General features: G+C 52.8%; 1 protein-coding gene across 2 annotated transcripts; it reads left to right on the top strand.

The window, feature by feature from the left end:
* The first annotated feature begins 2,804 nt into the window (after positions 1-2,804).
* Positions 2,805-7,537, top strand: LOC134146391 (C-C motif chemokine 3-like). Of its 2 annotated transcripts, none has more exons than XM_062586802.1 (3): positions 2,805-2,975; positions 6,690-6,801; positions 7,216-7,537. In XM_062586802.1, exons 1-3 carry the CDS (start codon positions 2,960-2,962, stop codon positions 7,319-7,321), a joined length of 234 nt encoding a protein of 77 aa, XP_062442786.1. In that variant the 5' UTR covers positions 2,805-2,959; the 3' UTR covers positions 7,322-7,537. The 2 variants fall into 2 exon arrangements, with proteins under 2 accessions (XP_062442786.1, XP_062442785.1); XM_062586801.1 differs by lacking the exon at positions 2,805-2,975 and adding an exon at positions 6,150-6,217.
* Positions 7,538-18,788: the final 11,251 nt, after the last annotated feature.

Genomic DNA, 18,788 nt, shown 5'->3' with positions numbered 1-18,788 from the left:
GGCATGTGCTGGGTTACCAAAAGGTATTTCATCTCTTCTTCATGCATCACTCTCTCCTGGGGTTCCCTTTCTGTGTTTACTGAGAGCTGTTAGCCTGGATGCTGAATGCTCTTACTGAGTTATGTCTTGCAACCCTATCATACCACTACCCAGCAGCTGCAACCACAGGAGCTAATTTCCCTTTTTTTCTGAAGAACATGGGCACTTTGAGCACACTGATGCCCTCAGTTAAGGGTTTATGCTGACCTTACAAGAAAACGCCAAAGTCAAGGCAGAAAAGGCCCCTGCCAATAATATAGTAAGGAAGTGTAGGTTTTTTTGCCTCTCCTATATCGCAGCTGCAGTTTTGTTGTGTGGTTCTTCCCAGGCAGATCTCCCATGCTTCTTGTTTACTTCATCTTTGCTTTCATGAGGAAGGTGTCCCTACTCACTCCACTGCAAGGGCTGTTTCTGTAGCTAAATTTCCGTAAGATACAGATGTTCTTGAGACTCACCATGGTCAGATTCTCTCAGTGACAGCCTTCAGGTCTTGGGTGATGCGACAAAGGGTCATTTCTGAAGCACCCTTGAGTTCTGCCAGATATGTTACAAGGCCACAAAGCAAATCTTTCTCCAGAATTAATTAAGAAGTGAAAGGAATCCTTCAAGGAAGAAAGTGATACCAGCTTTCCAGATTAGAGTAAATTCAGCACAAATACTTTATTATTATTATTATTATTATTATTACAATATCCAGGAACCTTGAAGTAATGTATTTTTCTCATTGCATGCTAGTGACAATTATTTTTCCTTTAGGCCAAAAATTCATCATACTTCAAGAGAAAATGAAAAACTAAGGGACAAGTAAGTTCATAATTTGTTTACTACCTTTTTGGAGTTATTGGGACTGATTTTATCCAGAATTAAATCATTAAAATTTCCCAGTTTCATCTGAAATTGTTTCCATAGTCCATCCCTCACTTTGCTGACAAAGCTTTCATTCCAGCTTTGCTTTAAAAGCTAACTTACAGCAGGTTTCCACGGCTTTGTGTAATACATTATCTAGCTCTAGATGAACTAAGAAAGATCAGGATTGAGATCAGACAAAAGCCTTCCCCACAGAGATTCTCCTTTGGGAGCAGTAATGCTTTGCCAGTCTTCGCATAACACCCTAGATCCATCCTTCACTTAACCTCAGTGCAGTTGATCAACCTCGTTGGAGAAAATGAGGAAAAAAGTCTGTTTCAGAACAGGTCCCAGCTGTATTTTCTTCTGCCATCTGCAGATCTGGAAGATCTGTACTGAAAAGAGGCTTGCCAGCCTCCTTCTCTAAGCACGGTTTTCCTGCATTAGCCTGGGAGGCTCACTGCTTACATAGTGGGCTTTTTTAATATTGGTAAAGCTGGAAAGAGTTGGCATGACCCACAAGTGAGAAGTCAGCAGCAAGACAAGGATGCCTTATCCTCCTTTCTCCTCTGCTAGATCATCTTCATGTCCCGAATTCCTTGCTATGTGACTTGGTATATCCTGTACGGATTAAGAAGGATAAAAATCCTTCCCTGAGTTCTGTCATTCTCTTCCACCTATGTGCCATAATTTGAAATAACTGGCATCACACTTCCTTTTTTTGTTTGTTTGGTTGATTTTTTTGTTTGTTTTCTTTCCCTAGCAGAGTGGCTGCTTGCAGTTTCCAGTCTAGGTGCATCTGCCCTTGGCTTAGTGTTTTTTGCTAGAGTTCCCTGCTTGACCTCCCTGAGTTTTTGTATCTCAGGGTATAGGGAAGAGCTGCTTTATTCTCAGAGCTGATGGGCAAGCTAGCCTAGTGAGTTGGTACTAATAACCTCCTGTGGAAGGGCTCCTGCATGCTTCCTTCCTGTAGCTCTGCCTTTGTGTCTCCTGACTCTGGACATAACTTATCTCAGACAATGTGGTTTGGTAGATTGCCAGCTTCGAGTATTTGGTGGTCCCCAGTGTCCAGTTGGAGGAAACATACTTAGGACAAGACTCTGTGTTTTCTTCTTTTGACAGTGTATTTCCAGCCTGCAGGAGCTGGCATACACATGCCCAAAGTCCCAGCGTGAGCTCTGGCTCCAGGAAGGAATAAGAGTATTGTGTTTGTTTTGTGAACACATTCGGAGTCAGTCATAGCAGAGGAGACCATAAAGCGAGCACTCTAAACAGTGTAGAAGAGTTTTACACTCAGAAAACTGGGTTTTTAAGAGAAGAAAAATAGAATGTTTCATATTACAATTTCCAAATTTCTAAGTACATGACTTGTTCTTTTGTTCTTCCTGGCTCCTCCTTCTCCATACTGGCACAGGTGCTGGCAAACATTGCACCTGAGATGTCCCCAAGCTGCCTTCCTCCTCATTTTGCAGAATCAAGATTTTTTTTTTTCAGTGTAAACAAGAAAATTCTTCAGTGCTCTTTCAAAGGAAAGGGGAACCTGAGCCAGGACTGGGGCTTTCCAACATCGCTCAGTTAATGATTACACATCAGCCTTTCCTTTTCCTAAAATAAAAAATACAAACAAGAGGCCTCCAGGGAGCTATGCATTGTTTAGCTGCAGTAGGGATGTCTTGAAAATCTGCTGAAGAGGAAGAAGAGCCTGAGACAGATCTGTCCCAATAATAATAATAATAAAAAAAACCAAACACAATCCACAGACGTGGGACTGCACTAGCATTTTATCTGTTTCTCAAAATCCTTTCACCTCATTAAGCTGGCCACTTAGTGCCCCTACGCTCACAGTCCTCTCTTGCATAGCTCCTGTGCCCTTCCTTTGCTGGGTCACTGGGCTCTGCTCTGACCCATGCTTCCAGCTAGCAGTCCTGCAGAAAGTAGTTAGCTGGGAGACTCGGTGGGTTCATCTTCTGGCACTATGTAGATGCCATAGCCCTACTGCCCCAGCTGTGCACCAAAAGCAGCCCTCTATAGCAATTGTCCTGGACTGAGGCCTCAGATCTGGGGGCAATGAGCAATGAGCTTCCAGCAAGGTAAGGCCTGTGAGATCCCCAAATGCTTCCCAGCTTCTGTGTGGCTCAGGGTCTGGCCCTTGGACATGTGTTTTTTACCCCCAAATGTGATTAAGGAAGGCTCTGTGCTCCCCTAGGCTGTGACTGTGAGTGTCCCGGCTGCAGGGGAGCCTGCCTTCCCCTGGCTTGGGGGCACATCATGGGGATAACAGTAGTATGGTGCCTGCACTCTGCTGCCTCAGTCCTCCGCAAATCACAGGCAAGACAAAAAATGTGGCCAGAGCCAGAGGTATCAGAAACTGTGATATGGCTTACGTCCCCAGCTTGGTGTAATTACTTTGGCTGTAGCTCACTTTGTGTTGTGGTCTCTAAAGGTTGCCTGGGGGCTTTGCTCCAGCAGCTGCATGTGCTGGGATGGTCTCTGTGGGTTGGGCAACTGCTCCAGCCCAAGAAACCATGGCCCAGATTTGGTGGAGAGCCATGCAAGGCTGCAAGGAGGGGCCATGCACTGCAGAGGTGGGAAGGTGGCTGAGAACACAAGGGAGCACACACAGGGCTCTGGGAGGAAGGAGAGATGATTTCAGGAATTGATAGGAAGGCACAAGGAATTTATTGCAGCCTAGGGAGACATTGAATTGCTGAGCTAAACTGCAAGCATGAGGAAAGGTACTTCCTTTAGGTGTTATGGGGCTTGTTTAGAAATGCTTTGTTTTTTTATCCTATCCTACTTAATACTTCTGGGGTTGCTGGGTTTTAAAGGATTCATGATATTCATTTATGTTCTGATAAAATGTTGCTTTGGCTGTTCCCACCCTTTTGGCAAATATGTAGAGTTTGTTAATAAAGAAGCAGATAGAGCAGATAATAAAGAGCAGATAGAGTCACTCCAAAACTGGGGCCAGCTGGGGATCCCTGTAAGCTAGGATAGACTAAACACCTTTGGCTAGTGTCTTCTCTCTCTGCACGGGCTACTGCACTGTACAGCTACTGCAAAGGTTCATCATCCGTGATGATCCTATTAATGGCACAAACAACTATGTGGTGCCCCTGGCTGTGGCAAGGTTTTTGAGGATGGGTGAAGAGGATACACACCCTTACACTGATGGCTGCATTCCCCAGATACTTGCTCTGGGGATCATGAGGATGAGTTAGCCCTGATCTGAGTTAGCTGGCTGCAGCAGGACAGGTCGTCCTCCAATCTACTGTTTCTGGCCTGGGACACTAAAATGTAGACACAAAGGTTCTGTACTGAAAGAGTTGCATATTCATCCATTTGATCTTGATGACTCAGGAGCTATTGGTACCTCTTTCTGTGAACTTTGGTAGTGTGCTCCCATGTTACACTGCCTCTGCCAGTCTGTAGGAGAGCTCTCAGGTAGGGCAGGCAGTTCTGACCTCTGCTTGTGGTTATTCAGTATAAGCTGAATAACTCTTGCCTCCCCTGGTCAGCCTGTGACCGCTGTCCCTGCAGATTGTGGCAATCTTCTTCCAAAGAAGGAAGAAGTAGTGCATTTGTGCTTCCTCAAACAGCTTGTTGCTTCCCAGTGAGCTAAATGGGAAGCATCTGGGGAACACACTGCATTAGATATCCTGTTGAATCTCATTGAAATTCTTTGAGAGGCAGTTTGCAGGGGCAAAAGCAAAAAAGTAAGTCAGGGGATTTGCTTTCAGAGTTATGCTCCATGAGTGCCAGTGGAAAAAGGAGTAATGCAGCCCCAGAGTGAGCCGTTCTCCCCCAGCTACCACACCACGTTTTGCACTCCTGGCATCATCTTGCACTCCTGTGCAAACAGTGCAGTGTCCCTAAGGAAGCGAGCTCTCCTGATTTACACCAGCTATGGTGCAGACACCTGCTGTTAGGGGCTCAGTGGCCCCTGCACTGGGCATACCATCCCTGTGCCTGGGAACATAACCTCCTGCTCAAACCCAGCACCAAAGGAGAAAAGGATGGATAAGGGGGTTAAAATTTTGAGGAGAGCTCACTGTGAACCCTTAGTTGTCCATGCAGGATGAAGAGGGGAGTAAAGGGTAAGGGCTCACAGTGGATGAGGGAGAATCATGACACCCTGGGGATGATCCACCCAGGCACTCTGCTTCTCCATGCATTTACTTACGGTTTGAAAAATAGAGGGAATGGTGAAGGTATGAGCGTCAGGGCAGGGAACGTGAGGGACTGGCAAAGACATGCAGAAGGATCTGGTGGGACTGAGTGACTGGGTTAGAAAGTGGAAGTCAAGCAAAGAGGGGAGAAACAATCCTCAGATTAACACAGAGAGGTTGACCCTGATCTGCAACTCCTTTGTGCAGGTCCCCACAGGTCCTGGGAGACTACAAGGTTGCAGAGAGAAAGAAGATGATAGAAAACCACTCAAAACCTTAAACACAAACATTTCCTTCCACTTCCTTCAGCCTGAATTCTGCCTCCTGCTCTGTCCTGAAGCCAAAGGGCTTAATTATCTTCCTCTTCAAGGGAGCACCCAGCTGCACCCCTTTCTCGTTTCATCCCTAAGTTCCTAATTATGCATGTTATGGCAGTACTTTGCATCCTCCATCTTTCCAGCCACAAAAGGTTGGAGAAGGAAGAGGTTACTGCATTTTTACCCCACTGGCATTTCACAAGTGATCCAATTGAGCCAATTATTCACTCTCTCCGGCACATTTATTTTTGCTTCAGGCTGAAGAGTTCATGCTGAAAGGATGGCATTCCCCTTATCACTATCCATCCTATGCAATGTGCTCTTTGTGATCCTGCTTGAGCAGGGGGGTTGGACTAGATGATCTCCAGAGGTCCCTTCCAACCTCAATCATATGTGATTCTCTGTGGTTTCTGGAGCCCTTGAATTTATGCTTCCTTGGAGGAGGAAGATTTCACTTCCCCCATGAACTCTGCAGCTTCCCACTGACTGGTGACAGTTTACAAAGAATGCAGAAGTGGTTGAAGTCTGTTTGTCCTGTCTTTCTATGGATTATGTCTGTCTATAGCCCTAAAGATCCCACATGTGACACGGAAACCCCCTCAGCCTCAATAAACACATAATGCTTTCACTGAATTTGGTAGAAATTCTCTGGAAAGTGGACAATCTGGGGAGGAGGTAAAGAGGATAAATTGTGGTGCCTCTGTGCCTGAGCTAACATTCGAGCTCCTGAGGAGAGGCAGAGCATCACCATGCCAAGGAAGAACCCTTACACAGCCATCATGCTCAGCGTGGGGACAGTTCTGATGCTCATGCTGCTCCTCACCCTCTCCCCACACTGTGCAGCAGGTGAGGTACTTTGCTTGCTGCCAGCAGGCTGCTCTCACCATCTCCTGCAATGGGTTGGGGGCTTGGGGAACCCAAGTCTGCTTCTGGGTTTGTCTCATCAAGAAGGTCAGGAAAGAAACCTGAGCAGGGAGTGGGGATGGTGCCACTGCCAGGAGGAGCAATCCTAGAGGTCTTCCGGTTGGTGTTGGGCAGAATGTCCTTGGAGGGCAAGGAAGCAGTGAGACAATACCCTGGACCAGGTGGCCTCGGTAAAGCTTAGTTGCAGGGCTGGCAGGTACTGGGGGTGACTTGCTGCCTCATTGGGTATTGAGGTTCCTTCTCTTGCTCCAGAGAGGAGACCCCAATGGGCTCTTTAAAGTAGAAGCTGCAAAATTTGAAGGCTTGTGTGTTTCAGCCATGCTTTAGGAAATGATTTAAGGATTGCTTTTGAAAAACAGTGTTCATGGTCTCTCTCTCTCTCTTACTTTTTCAGCCCCTTATGCACCTACAGAATGCTGCTTCAGTTATATAAAACATGCTCTCCGATTTGCTAATCTGAAGGATTCCTTTGAGACCCCGAAGGAGTGTTTCTTTCCAGCAATAGTGTAAGTCCTGATAACTTCCCTGCTACTGTGCTGTTTCTGGGGACACCACAGGGGCTTTTGCCCATCCCATCTAGTGACAAGGACGTAGCTACATCTGAGGGACCAGGATAAATCTGTGTGGCCTCTTCTGGAGTGACTGAAGCTGGATAACTATCCTGTAGCATAAGCGGGGCAGATGTTACTGTCCAGCCCCTTCTGCAGGGCCAGAGAAAGTCTGACACAAGTCTCCTGTGGCTCCCAAAGGGATGGAGGCTTTGGGCCATGGGTTGAGCTATTCATGAAGACACCAAATACCCAGGGCAGCCTGCAGAGCCAAAGGGAAGGGAAATGGAATGCAAGGAAGGGAAGACAGCGGGCTCACGAGTGGGCTTGTAGCTGCTGGTTCTCATCAAGCTTTCTGCTTAATTTAAACAGGTTTGAGACTAAGAATGGGATCAAGATCTGTGCGGACCCGAAGCTGCCCTGGGTCATGAAAACAGTTGAGAAAATTCAAAAAAAGAAGAGTACTCGTGCTCCGTGATCTACAGCAGAAACCCCAGTTCAGGCTATCCCTCTTTCTGGTGGAAAGATTTATACTCAGCCTCCTGGAAAGGGACTGTGGCAAGTCCTTGATGGTGAGAGATGGCACTGACCTACTAGAGACCTGCCCCATGCCAGTCAGCCAGGTATCAGCTCCTCGGGTGCCCATGCCCTGCTAGAACCCACCCACAGAGTGCAGCAATGAAATAAAAGTTTAATTCACACAGCACTGGAGTATGAATTTCTTTCTTCTCCCAGCCACAGCAGTGGACTTGCCACCTGCCAGCCAGTGGCACAGAGCCAGCTCTGCTGTAGGCTGAGGGGCAGATGGGACAAGGGCTCTTCCAACAGCCCTCCAAAGCCTTTGCAGAGTCTTACAGTAACTGAAGTCGGGCTATGGCTGAGCAGGGAGGTGAGATGGGAGAAGTATCTACCTTGGCTCCTCACAGCTACTCTGAAGCAGCTGAGTGCAGGAAGCCCTTCCTGGCTAAGAGCTTCATTGGGCCTCTTAGTGCTTTTAGATGAGCACAGCTGTATTTACGAAGAGCTACTACCACTTCTGATGGGACTAGGAAGAGGATTAATTAGCTACAGGAAACAAAGAGTGAATGTTTGCCTCCTATAAGCCTTAAAAGAGAGATAAGAGTTTGGCCCGTAAGGTTAAGAGGGAGAGGGAGTGTAGACTGGAAAAAAAATTAGCTCAATTTTCCCTAAGAAAAATGCCCTCAAATACAGCATTTGCATTTGACCCTTTCTCCAGGAGGCAGAGTGAGCCTGGTAGCTTGTTCAGCAGGAAGGTCTGTGCATGGGGTTGTCAGAAGGTGGAAAAGGGAAGGTGGAGGAGCCCAGGGCAATGCAGAGTCTGTAGAAAGGGGCTCAAAGGTGCAAAGGGCTTAGAAAAAATTCAGACATACAAACCGCCTGGGAGATGATGCCTCTGTCGGCTCCGGCAGCATGGGCAGGCTGGTGCAGCCGGGGCTGGTGGCCATGGGCTCTGCTGCCTAAGGGTGTATGGTTCTGCCTGGGGTCATCCCCACCTCTACCCTGTCCCTGAGAGGTGCCCAGGGCTGGGGATGGCCTCCCAGGCCTGCTCTTCTAGCTATCTGTCCCAGCCTCTGCTGCTGCACATCTGGGTGCTCATGCTAAGGAGAATTTGCTGGGGTCCAGCACCTGCAGAGCCTCCTCTTCATTCCTGCTTAAAGCCAGTGCCACCCCAATGCCTTACATGGCTCTTCCAAGGCTCTTGTAGGGTCAGATCCATATAGCTTTGTTGTTCCCTTGTGTCCTGGTGTGCCCTGGCCTTGGAGGCTTGTGGATCCCACAGTCTGCACCTCAGCATGGACCATAGAACCCACCTCAGCCCATGCCTGAGACTGTGGGGTTTGCAAAATGGTTTTGGGGCTGCAATGCCCCTCTGGAGGAGGACTGGGCAAGGCAGTACCCCATCACTGCAGACAGCCTGCCTTCACCTCTTTCAGGGCAAGAAAAGGGAAGCTGGAGGCAGCAAAAGCTCTGCTGTCAGCATTCCAGATGCTGGGGCACTGGATTGCTGCTATGGCATCCTGGCGGTGCCTTCATGGCAGAGGCAAGACCGTTCAGGGCTGTGGGATGGCCCTGACCCTCTATGCACCTGTGGACTGGAGAGCTCACAAGTACCATTAGAACCCATAGAGACCCCTGGGTGCACCAAAGGGGACTTCAGCTTGAAGTAGTGTTTCAGCCTCATCCCTTTGCTTTTCAGCAGCCACCAGAAGCAGGCTGCTTCCTTCATCTTAGTGCCCTCTTCTGCCAGCAATGCAGAGCTTGCCCTTGCCTCAAAAAAGAAATCTGAGTATGCAGCATAAGACATCTCACAGGTCTCTCCAGGGGATGACCTGCAAGGCCCAGCTCGTGAAGGGGCCACTACCAAAGCACAGGCTCCCACATTTAATCCCTGCTGCAGAAGTAGGTGAAGAGAGTGGAGGGCTGCCAGCACCCATCTACTTTGGCTCAGGTGTCTTCAGGGCTTGTAGCTCTGGAGGCTTCTTAATTTCACACTGGATTTCTTCTTGAAATGAATTGTCCATTAAATGAGAAAAAAGAAACTTGGAAGTATAAAATGAGCAAATGATCTAGCCGGTGGGCCAGTGAGCCAGGCTGTGGCCTCAGGGAGGGGAAGAAAGGCAGTGTGGGCCTGGGGACAGAATCCATGCCCTCCTGCCACTGCAGGTGCAGGCAAAGGGTGGCAGTGGGGCCATGCCATGCCATGGGACTGGGAAAAGGGTGCTAGTGGGGTACAGGTCTTCCTCTGAGATTCTGCTCCTTCTCCCCACACAATCCCAGGTGATGATGGATTCCTTATTGAATTACATGCTTACTGTAGTATCAACCTGTTTCTTACACACTTACTGTATAACTTCCACTTAACTGTAACTAGACCAAATATACTCCTATTCCTCCGTGCTGAGCAGGAAGGCAGTTGTGCTCTCCTCTTTCCCAAGCACAAGCACCGCTGAGAGTGGCCCAGCCTCCAGCAGTCTTTCATGCAGCTGCCAAGCCTGCAGCGGCAGCAGAGGACAAATCTGAGGCTGCTTCTGACCTCCCTCAGGCACTCTCAACTCGCAGCACTGCCGAAGCCAGCAACTACAGGGCCTGTGCATCCTGCAGCACACTTGGTCTGGGGTGCCCTCAGAAAGCCCCAGGAGAAGCCTGGCCCAAAGCAGGGAGCCTGCACTTATAGCCTGGCCAGGCTTCACCACGCTTCCCTGATGGCTCTGCTCTCCCATGCTGACATTGCTCATGGCAATGTGAAGGAGGGCAGGGAATGGCCCTTTTTCACAGCTGGGACCACAAAAGCCAATGCTCTGGTGGGTTTCCGCCAGTCAGAGCACCGCACTGAAGCACTGAGTGGTGTGGGTTGGAGGGGACCCCTGGAGAGTTCTGCTCCAAGGCCCTGTTCCAAGCCGGGCCAGGTAAAGCAGGCTGCCCAGGGTGTGTGCGCTTGAGGGCTGACTAACTGCAAGGCTACAAATCCCACAGCCTCTCTGGGGCCCTGCTCCAAACATGGACCACCCTCATGGTGCAAACATGTCTCCTCATATCTAGCTGGGACTGGTCCGTTTGCAACTCTATGCCTTCTGCCGCGCATCCTGTCACAGGGTGCCTCTGAGAAGAGCTGGCTCTGTTGCCTCTAGCCCTTCCCGCTGGGTAGTGGTGGCGCCAAGGAGATCGCACCTTGAGCCTTCTCTTCTACAGCTGAACAAACACAGTCCTCTCCACCTCTCCTTGGACACCTTATGGCCCATGCCCTGGACCTCCTTGGGAGCCTCCACTGCATTTGTTCCAGAACATCAAAGCCTATCTTGCATGTGGCAGCCCCACACTGGAGCCAGGGTGCCAGGGGAGGTCTCGCAAGTGCTAGAGAGAGGAACCATCACTCTCTTCACCCAGCTGCCTACACTCTTGCAAATACAGCCCCGGGTGTGGTTGGCCTTCTTCACTGCACATTCACAGGACGGGCAATCCACTCGTGCCCCCACCACAGATCACCATTTCTCCCCTTTGGTTTTTGGGGAGAGCTTCCCCCAGGCAGGCAGGAGCAAGAAACCTTGAAAGACTACGGTCCCCTGGCCTGCTCTTTGCAGACACCAGGACCACTTGGACTTGGAGACCTGCGTGGCTTAGTCGTCAACATCCTCATCCTTCCACTGCGTCAGGTGCAGGCAGGGGATGACAGTGTGGGCCACCACTCAAGGGGCTGCCTTGAGCTAAGATCCCACAGGGAACCTGCTCCGGCCAGGGGAGGAAGCCCCAGCACAGCTGGCTGCTGCAGAACCGTTCCCTGAGCTGCCGCGACAGAAGCAGCACAAGGCATCAGCTCTGAGTGCTCTGGTTGCAGCTTTGCTAAACAGCTTCTCTGAACTCCAGTGCTGGCACCGCAGGGAAAGTAGGAGACAACCAGCTTCTCTAGCAGATGCCGAGCATCTTCCTGGGATGGTGAAGGCTGAGATGGGGCCGTGTGGGGCATGACAGAGGGCTCTGGGGGTTGCAGAAGAGAGGACTGTAGCCAGGACAGGTGCCTGGAGCCACTTGCCACCCCCAGCAATGCAGCGCTGGTATCTGAGTTGCTGGGTGCTGCATGGTCTGAAAGAGGGAGGAGGGGGCTCCCGTGGGACAGGACCAAGGGTCTCTGAGCGCTGGCTGGGGGGCTGGATCAACCAAGGGGAAGGCAGGTAGGGACCAGCTCCTCCAGGGGGGAAGTTTCCTGCAATTGCAGCAAACCACAAATGACCCAGCATCAGTGGGTCAGCACCGTGCTGCCAAGCATCCCGCCAGCAGCCTCAGCCCCAGCTCTGACCCTCTCCCTTCCCCTCAACCCCTCTCAATGGGCCTCTCAACAGCTCAATGGCACCCAGCCCTGCGAAGCCTGCTCTGGTCGGCCTCACTTGCAGCAGCAGGTTGGAGCACACACCTGCCAAAGCCCCTTCCCAGCCTGGCTGCTCTGTAACTGGGAATGCCTGAGCAGGCTTCTCAGCACCTCTGTCTGCCTGCCAGGCCTTGGCCTGCCCCAGGCTCTGAGCTGGAGGTCGACCTGACACAAAGTAACTCTGTGGGAAAAAGTTTCCAAAGTCTTTAGTGGAAGGGGGAATGGTTGTAGCTGGACGGCTGCTTGAGACAGCAGGTAAGGACATGCACCCCTGGCGTGATTGCTCCTCCTCTTTGCACTGCACATCCTCAGGACTAGCCTTGATCTCTGCAGACCTGCCTGGTCCTTGCATCCTCGGGCTGTCCGTCTCCCTGCCCCATGACACAGCTGCAGGAGAAAGCTCTGCACAGAGCCCAGAGTGCTGTGCTGAGGAGTAAAGGCCATTGCTGGGGAGCGGGCATCTGGGCAGGCAGCGATGCCTGTTGGGGAAGGACAGCCATGGGCGAGGGGCAGCACGGGCACAGGGCAAAAACTTGCCTATCCCAGCCACCAAGGCCTTTCCCCAGAGGTCATGGCTTGGCACAAGCACCCCCTATTCCCTTAGTGCTGCTCGTTGGACCGGCAACATTGTGCTTACAGCCCTCACTGCCATGAGGGCTACCAAAGATGCCATGAAGGCATCCTTGCTAAGGCCGTGAAGGCAACCTGGAACTCATCTTGGGTGAGTTCTCTGCAGGACTCCCAGGACAGCCCCATCTCCTCCCACTGCAAAACCTCAGAGGAAGCCTCAAAGACCCCAAACCAGGCTAGGTTCTGACTGAATGATACTGCATCTGCACACAGGGACACCTTGCAGCATCTCCCTGATATGCACGGGCAACACACTGTCCTGCACAGGAGACCAGGAAAGTGTAGATCTCTGTTATGTACGCATCAGTGCCAGGGAGGAGCCATCAAACCCTGCTCCTGCCTGTGCGTGGCCTTGGTGCTGGGGCAAGAAGCCCCTGCAGGGAGCTCCTCTAGCCCTCCGCGCTGCTGGGAGCAGAGTGGCACCAAGGACGCATCAGATCAGAAGCACAGGTGAGCGCATTGGAAGTGCCCGTGGTGAGCCTCAGGCAGCGGACCTCCCCACCTTGGCTCTCCCTGCAGCACAGCACAGGGTGGAGGCAGCGCCCCAAAACACCCAAGGCAGTTGCCCTTTGCCGAGAAGGGCAGAGCCGGGCAGGGCGTGTGGTAGGGGTGGCCAGAGGCCTTGCAGCCCCTTGGTGACACGGGCTGGGGGTCACAGTGGGACATGCTGCATCACAGCCACAGCTGCCCTCCCAGCACAGGGCCCCCAGCCCCTGCCCACACTTCCCTGTGAGGCTTGGGCGAGCCCAGGTGCTGGGGCTGCTCTTGCCACCACTCTTCTCTGCACGAGCTGCTTTGCAGTGCAAGGGAGAGAGCGAAGGGAGGCTGCATGACGGCACTGGAGCTTGTCTCGGGAAGTGCAAAGGAGCAGGAGGTGACTGAAAGGAAACCTTTCCTACTCACCCTCCTGCTTCACTGGCCTTCACTGAGTGTGAGGGGGCACCAAGATGGACAAGCTGTGGCCAGGTGTGCTTCCAACACTCAGCAATCTCAGCCGTTATGGTAAGGCTTGCAGGAGGCCCTTCCTGAATGCCATATTCGCTGTCAGCTCTGAGAACAGCTATGGAAATGCTCGAGGCCTATGGGAAGGCCTCGGTGGGGGGAGGACTGGACAGGGACAGAGCGAGCGGCTGCCACAGCAAACCAGTCTGCTTGTGTTTGGGGATGTGTTTGGCAGCTGGGATTGCTGTGTCCTGAGAACCTTCCTCTGCCCTTGTCTTCCTGGGCATCTCCAGGCACACGCAGGGCCAGGCACGCATCTCCCTGGCACCAAGGGTTCTGGATTGCCTCGCAGTGGGGACTGCGAGCCTGGAGCTCCCAGCTAGGGGAGAGGGCTCGAGCAGCTCAGGTGGCCTTGCCAAGTGTGTGTACGAATGCGTATGTGTGTGTGTAGGGCTGGAATGGGGGTGAAAATGTTCCCCATGGGGGGAAGCACCTCCTGTGGGCACTGCGGTGTGCTCCGGCTGCTGTGGGAATCTAGTGCCCCTTTCCCTGGCGGGTGGGTCCCCTTTTGGCATGCACACCTGAAAGCACAGCAGCCTTGCTTAGAAGCGGGTGGAGGTGTCCGTGCAGTGTCCTTGCAGCTCAGCTCTGCAACTCCCATCTGTCCTGCGGAGTGCCTTGTGTGTTGTGGATTGGGGTGGTGCTACGCTTCATCTCCTCTGCCCTTTTCACCCCTGGTGAGCAGGCTGCTGACTGGCTGTGAGTTTGCTGACACGGAGCATGACTCCTCTGTGCCTTGCTTTCCAGAGATTGTTACCATTTGGGACAGCGTGTCGGAATGCATTCTAGAGCACTTGGCACAGAACGAGGTGGGTCTTGCGTCCTGTCCTCTGCTCAGGAAACACCGACAGTTTGCCTTGTCCTGACATGCCTGTGCCATGGAGTGTCCTTGCTCCCCTCCCCTGAGGAGAGCAACAGCACCCTCGCAGGACACTGCCCTGGGCCAATGTGCCGCAGAGCAGCTCCTCTGGTGCCGGAGGTAACCGTGAAAGTCCAGGCAAAGCAGACGAGAGTGGCCTGCACTTTGGGTGCCTTCTCCTCTCCAGTGGCAGCATGTAAAGGCCCAAGCCTGGTCCCTGCTTCCGGCATTGTGCCCGCTGCTGGAAACCCCGCCGACTGCACGTCGGAAAGCCCTGTTGTCTCCGCTCTTGCTTTTCCCAAGAGATTTTGGGGCAGAGCAGAGGAGCAAGAGCCTGCAGGTGCTGCCTCTGCAAAGCTTTCCCAAGTGCCCCATCTTGCCCTTTGCCTGGGAGGGCTGGGCCGGGCACAGAGCAGTAGCCCCACGCCCTGGCAAGTCCTTGGTCAGCTTTTTTGCCTCCAGGGTACTGACGCTTCTTCCTTCTCTCCCTCTGCTGTTCTCAGGGTGTCCACGTGTTTGGAGTGGGGACATTCTATGTGCTTAAGCACTACGAGTGCTCCGTGAACGGCGAGGTTTCCATTGTTCGGCGACCCATGTTCCGTTTGTCGGAGGTCGTTTCCAAGGAATACCAAGCCCGAGGCGCTCAAGAAGATGTTCCTGGTAAGAAGAGAGCTGAAAAGCTTTGCCTGCCCTTGTGCCCAGCTTGAGGTGCATGCAAGCTGCTCTCGAGACATGACTGAATGCCTCGGACGGACTGCCCAAGAACAGGTTCAGCTTGTTCCAGCTGCACAGGCCACCCAAGGGGCTGCTGCTCCGAGGGGCTCCCGGGTGTCCTTTCCTAACCATATGCCTCCAGCTGGGTGCCTGGCAGGCATAAGACACCTGCCCCAAAAGCACTGACATTTGCTGGCTATGTGGGGGCCAGGCGGGGTCCAAAAACCCTTACGGGCTGCTCTGCCATCCTTGCACTTTGCTTCTGCCTTGCCTCTCTTGACAAGGCGTAGGCTGAGCCAGAGTGCACGGGCTGTGGGCACAGTCCCAATGGCCTGGTACCGTGCACTTTGTCTTGGCACCAGCACCCCTCTGCCCGCTTTGTCCCTGCAGACAGACAGTTTTCCATCACTTCCCACACTGGAAAAAGCCTTGCTGCCCCCTGAGCCCCTCCGTATGTGGAGCGCTCTGGCTCTTCCCGGAAGGCACGCCATCATATGCTCCTGGGGCCTGCAGCAGCAGTGTCTTGCCAGGAAGTGTTGTCCCCTTGTAATCGGAGCTTGCTGCCCTGCTGCAGAGGTGACTTTGTTCCTCTTTTGCTGTTGCCTAGCTGATGTAAGAATCGTCACCCTGAGATACGACGATCTCTTGGTGTGCGCCCGCATGCCTTTTGCAACGGTGCAGGGTTGCATACACGAGACGGCGCTGATGTTCTTCTGGGCCATCTCAAAAAGACAGGACGTGGACTTTGCCTTCAAGGACATTGGCATTGTCTCCATCCAAAACCAGGAAGTGACCATGAGGTTTTATGAGCACTTTCTCCTCTCTGTGGATGGCACTGGAAAGCTACTGGAAGCTCTTCTCAGGGCAAGTCGATCGCTTCCCCGTGCTATGCCTAATTTTTCTGCACACCTCTCAAAGCACAACAGAAGCCAACTCTTTCTAGCGTCCTTCTCTCGTACGCAGCGGTCTGGGTGACATAGGAGAACGGAGGAAGAACTGCCCTTCCCCAGCTCCCTTGTGGGGCCGTGCCCTTCAGCCCAGGCTTCCAGGAGTCCTTAGGCAGCTGCAACGCGAGAGCAGTCAGAGCTGAAGCCCTCGCGCCTTCCAAGGCGTGAAAGATTTGCTCACAGAGACGCAAGAAGGCGGTAGCCCAGATGCTACTTCCCAGCCTTGTCTCCTCCTCTCTGTTGCTGTGGGCTGCGCCCAGCCTGATCCCAGGGCGAGGGCTGGAGCCTTTGCGTCAGGCTGTGTTCCCAGAGCTCCCTCATCAGACCCTGCACTGACGCACGCACACCCATCAGCCAGTTGGCACTCCCAGGCCTTACCCACTGGGCAGAGGCAAAGCAAGGGCCAGGTCTCTCTCCTCTTCCATGCACACCATGCATGCAACCATCTGAATCCTTGCACAAAGATCAGAGGCTCACAGCAGGCCAAGAGGCAAAAGCCAGCCTGCAGAAAGCCTGGCTAACCAAACTCCTTCTCCTCTGCCTGACTTCTCCATTAGGAGAGAAGCAGTGTCCTCCCCGACTGTCTTGATTCGTGCCCTTGCAAAACCTCATGCTCAGCTTGGAGCTGTGCATCTTCTGCTTTCCTGCTGGAGGGCTAATACTCAGCCACGAAGCTCTCTTTCCGGTGTCGCAGGGGCAGCCTCTTCCCCGAGCACGAGAAAGAGTTGCTGCTTTTATCCGCAATGCAGCCATGCTGCTGGAATGCTCTCACATACCTCTGTCTCCGTTTCAGGCGCCAGGGACCAGACACCTGGTGGTATCAGGAGGAGAAAGCCCTGCTTTCCGCAGGGGTCCTGGCAGTGTCTTCCTGTTGCCACAGTACGTTTGCTTCTCAGCTCCTGCTTGGTAGCAGCATCTTGCTGGAGTTTTCTCTCTGGCAGCATTTCTTGCCCAGAAACCCTTCCCTCGCCTGCTCTTGTGCACTTGGGACTCTGTGGGTCTTGCCCGGGTGCAACAGGGAAGAGCAGCGGTGTTTGGCACTGCTAAGCCACCTTTGGCTGAGCGAGCAAGGGAGGGAACGTTTCCCGTACAGTTTCCCCTAACTTTCCTCTTTCTTCTGGGGGAGGCTTCCAAAAGCAGAGATTCCAGAATGTCGTGTGTGTGGACTCAGGGGATATCCTGTGTGTGTAGAGGAGAAGTACCCCATAGAAGGCACCAGCTCCCTACAAGTCCTATGTTTGTGACAGAAGCATGTCTTTGGTGAGAGTGGAGGAGGGATATTGTGTCAGAGGGGAAGCCTGTGCTGAGCGGGGTTGTGCAGCGCCCTGTCCTGGGCCCAGTGCTGCAAAGTAGCTGCTTTTGGGGCCTAGGGCATGCAGGTCACTCTTCACACATGGCCTGACATGAGCCTGGGAGGCTCTGCAAGTGAGCTGCAGGGCAGGTTTAGATTTCAGAGGGGATCTTGGCCAGGTGGGTAAGAAGAGAGTAGCCTGCTCTGCATGCCTGTGAAGAGGCAGAGGAGATGCAAGATGGTCTCCAGGGGCAGCAAGGAGGCCCAGAGTACACGTTCTCAGTGGGAGGAGAGGGAAGCTCTGGCACAGCCTGATGGCACCTCTGGTGTGCTCGCAGGCCGTGGAGGTCTCGCCTGCATCACCCCGCTTGCTAACAGAGTTCTCAGGGATGTTGCGCATTGTGCTTTGGAATGCCATGGCCTTGGCAGGTTTTCTCCCACCCCTCTGTGACTGGATGGTGAAGGCAAGAGGCAAAGGGAAAGGGGTGCCTTTTCTTCAACCTGGCGTTGTGTCGTTTCCAGATTTGATTGGAAGCTCCTCCCAGAAAAACAAGAAGTGGAACCTTCCTCTGAGGGGTCCCAGAAACACACGGGAGAGGAAGAGCAGGTGGACGGAAAAGGTCATGTCACAGCTGACTTGTGAGAGAGAGGGTGTGTGTTCATGCATGCCTTTGTGCTCAGCAGTAGTTGGTTGGAGCTGTGGTCCAAACGTGGTGCCAGGGAGAGAGGACTGCTTGCTTGTGCCAAAGGCGCCTTAGGGAGCCAGACCTCTTAGAGAGCATGGCTGCAAGGGGATCAGCCTGTTTGCTCTGATGCTGGAGCATCTCTGCCTGTCCTTCTTGATCAGGTGCTCTCAAAGCCACTTGCTGAAGAGTCTTCTCCCCTCTCCCTTCCAGGCAGCGCTCCTCCTGAGCACCTCCTTTCTCAAGAAAGGCCTTCGCCACGCGCATTATGTGGCGCTGGTAGGAAAAAGCGGAAGGGGCGGAAAAGCAAAGGAAGCAAGTCGCCTGCCAGGTGAGTATCTTGAAGAACAGGCTGAGGGTGACATCGTATTCCTGCAGTTCTTTGAAGGAGTTGTTTCCTTTGTAGACTCGGTGAGTAGGAAATCCACGGGTGGCCAACAAGTCTTTTGGTGACTTAATCGTTGTGGCTTGAGGCAAGCAGGCAGCAGGTTTCTGCGAGGCTCTTGTGTCAGCTTCTCTCTTCTCCCTTGCTTGTTTCCAGGACTGAGGGTGAGATCAGGCCTGTGAGGCCAGCATCTTCCTCCAGAGGATCTCGGAAGGCCGCCAAAGGCTGGCAGGCAAAAGACCGAGAGCAGAAGAAGCAGATGGAGGGAAAAGGTAAAGTCACAGGCGACTGCTGAGAGTGGTGTGTTTGCACCCCTCTGTGTGTTTGCACCTGGCCGGCTTCCTTGTGGCCTCTGTGACAGGAGGGACAGGAGTCAAGCTTAAAACACGGTGCTGGGCAGAGTAGAGTGCTCATGACAGACCTCAGGGGACTCCTCCTGGGAGGGGATCTCAGGGCAGTCCTGCAGCACCACCTGTGGCTGCCACTGCTGAAGGCCACTTTGCCCAGGGACTTGGTGCCCTGGTATAGCAGCCTGCAGCCGCCGCAAGGGAG

Source organism: Rhea pennata, chromosome 13 (genome assembly GCF_028389875.1).
Source record: "Rhea pennata isolate bPtePen1 chromosome 13, bPtePen1.pri, whole genome shotgun sequence".
In the NCBI taxonomy this organism is placed as follows: domain Eukaryota; kingdom Metazoa; phylum Chordata; class Aves; order Rheiformes; family Rheidae; genus Rhea; species Rhea pennata.
The sequence above is the reverse complement of the archived record's forward strand: the minus strand, read 5'-3'. Positions and strand labels throughout refer to the sequence as shown.

Bases quoted from the DNA above. Each gene is read 5' to 3' on its own strand.
- LOC134146391 (XM_062586801.1), top strand. From the start codon at position 6,151: ATGCTCAGCGTGGGGACAGTTCTGATGCTCATGCTGCTCCTCACCCTC. The intron at 6,218-6,689 runs GTGAGGTACTTT...TTACTTTTTCAG, and splicing joins CTCCCCACACTGTGCAGCAG to CCCCTTATGCACCTACAGAA. The intron at 6,802-7,215 runs GTAAGTCCTGAT...TAATTTAAACAG, and splicing joins TGTTTCTTTCCAGCAATAGT to GTTTGAGACTAAGAATGGGA.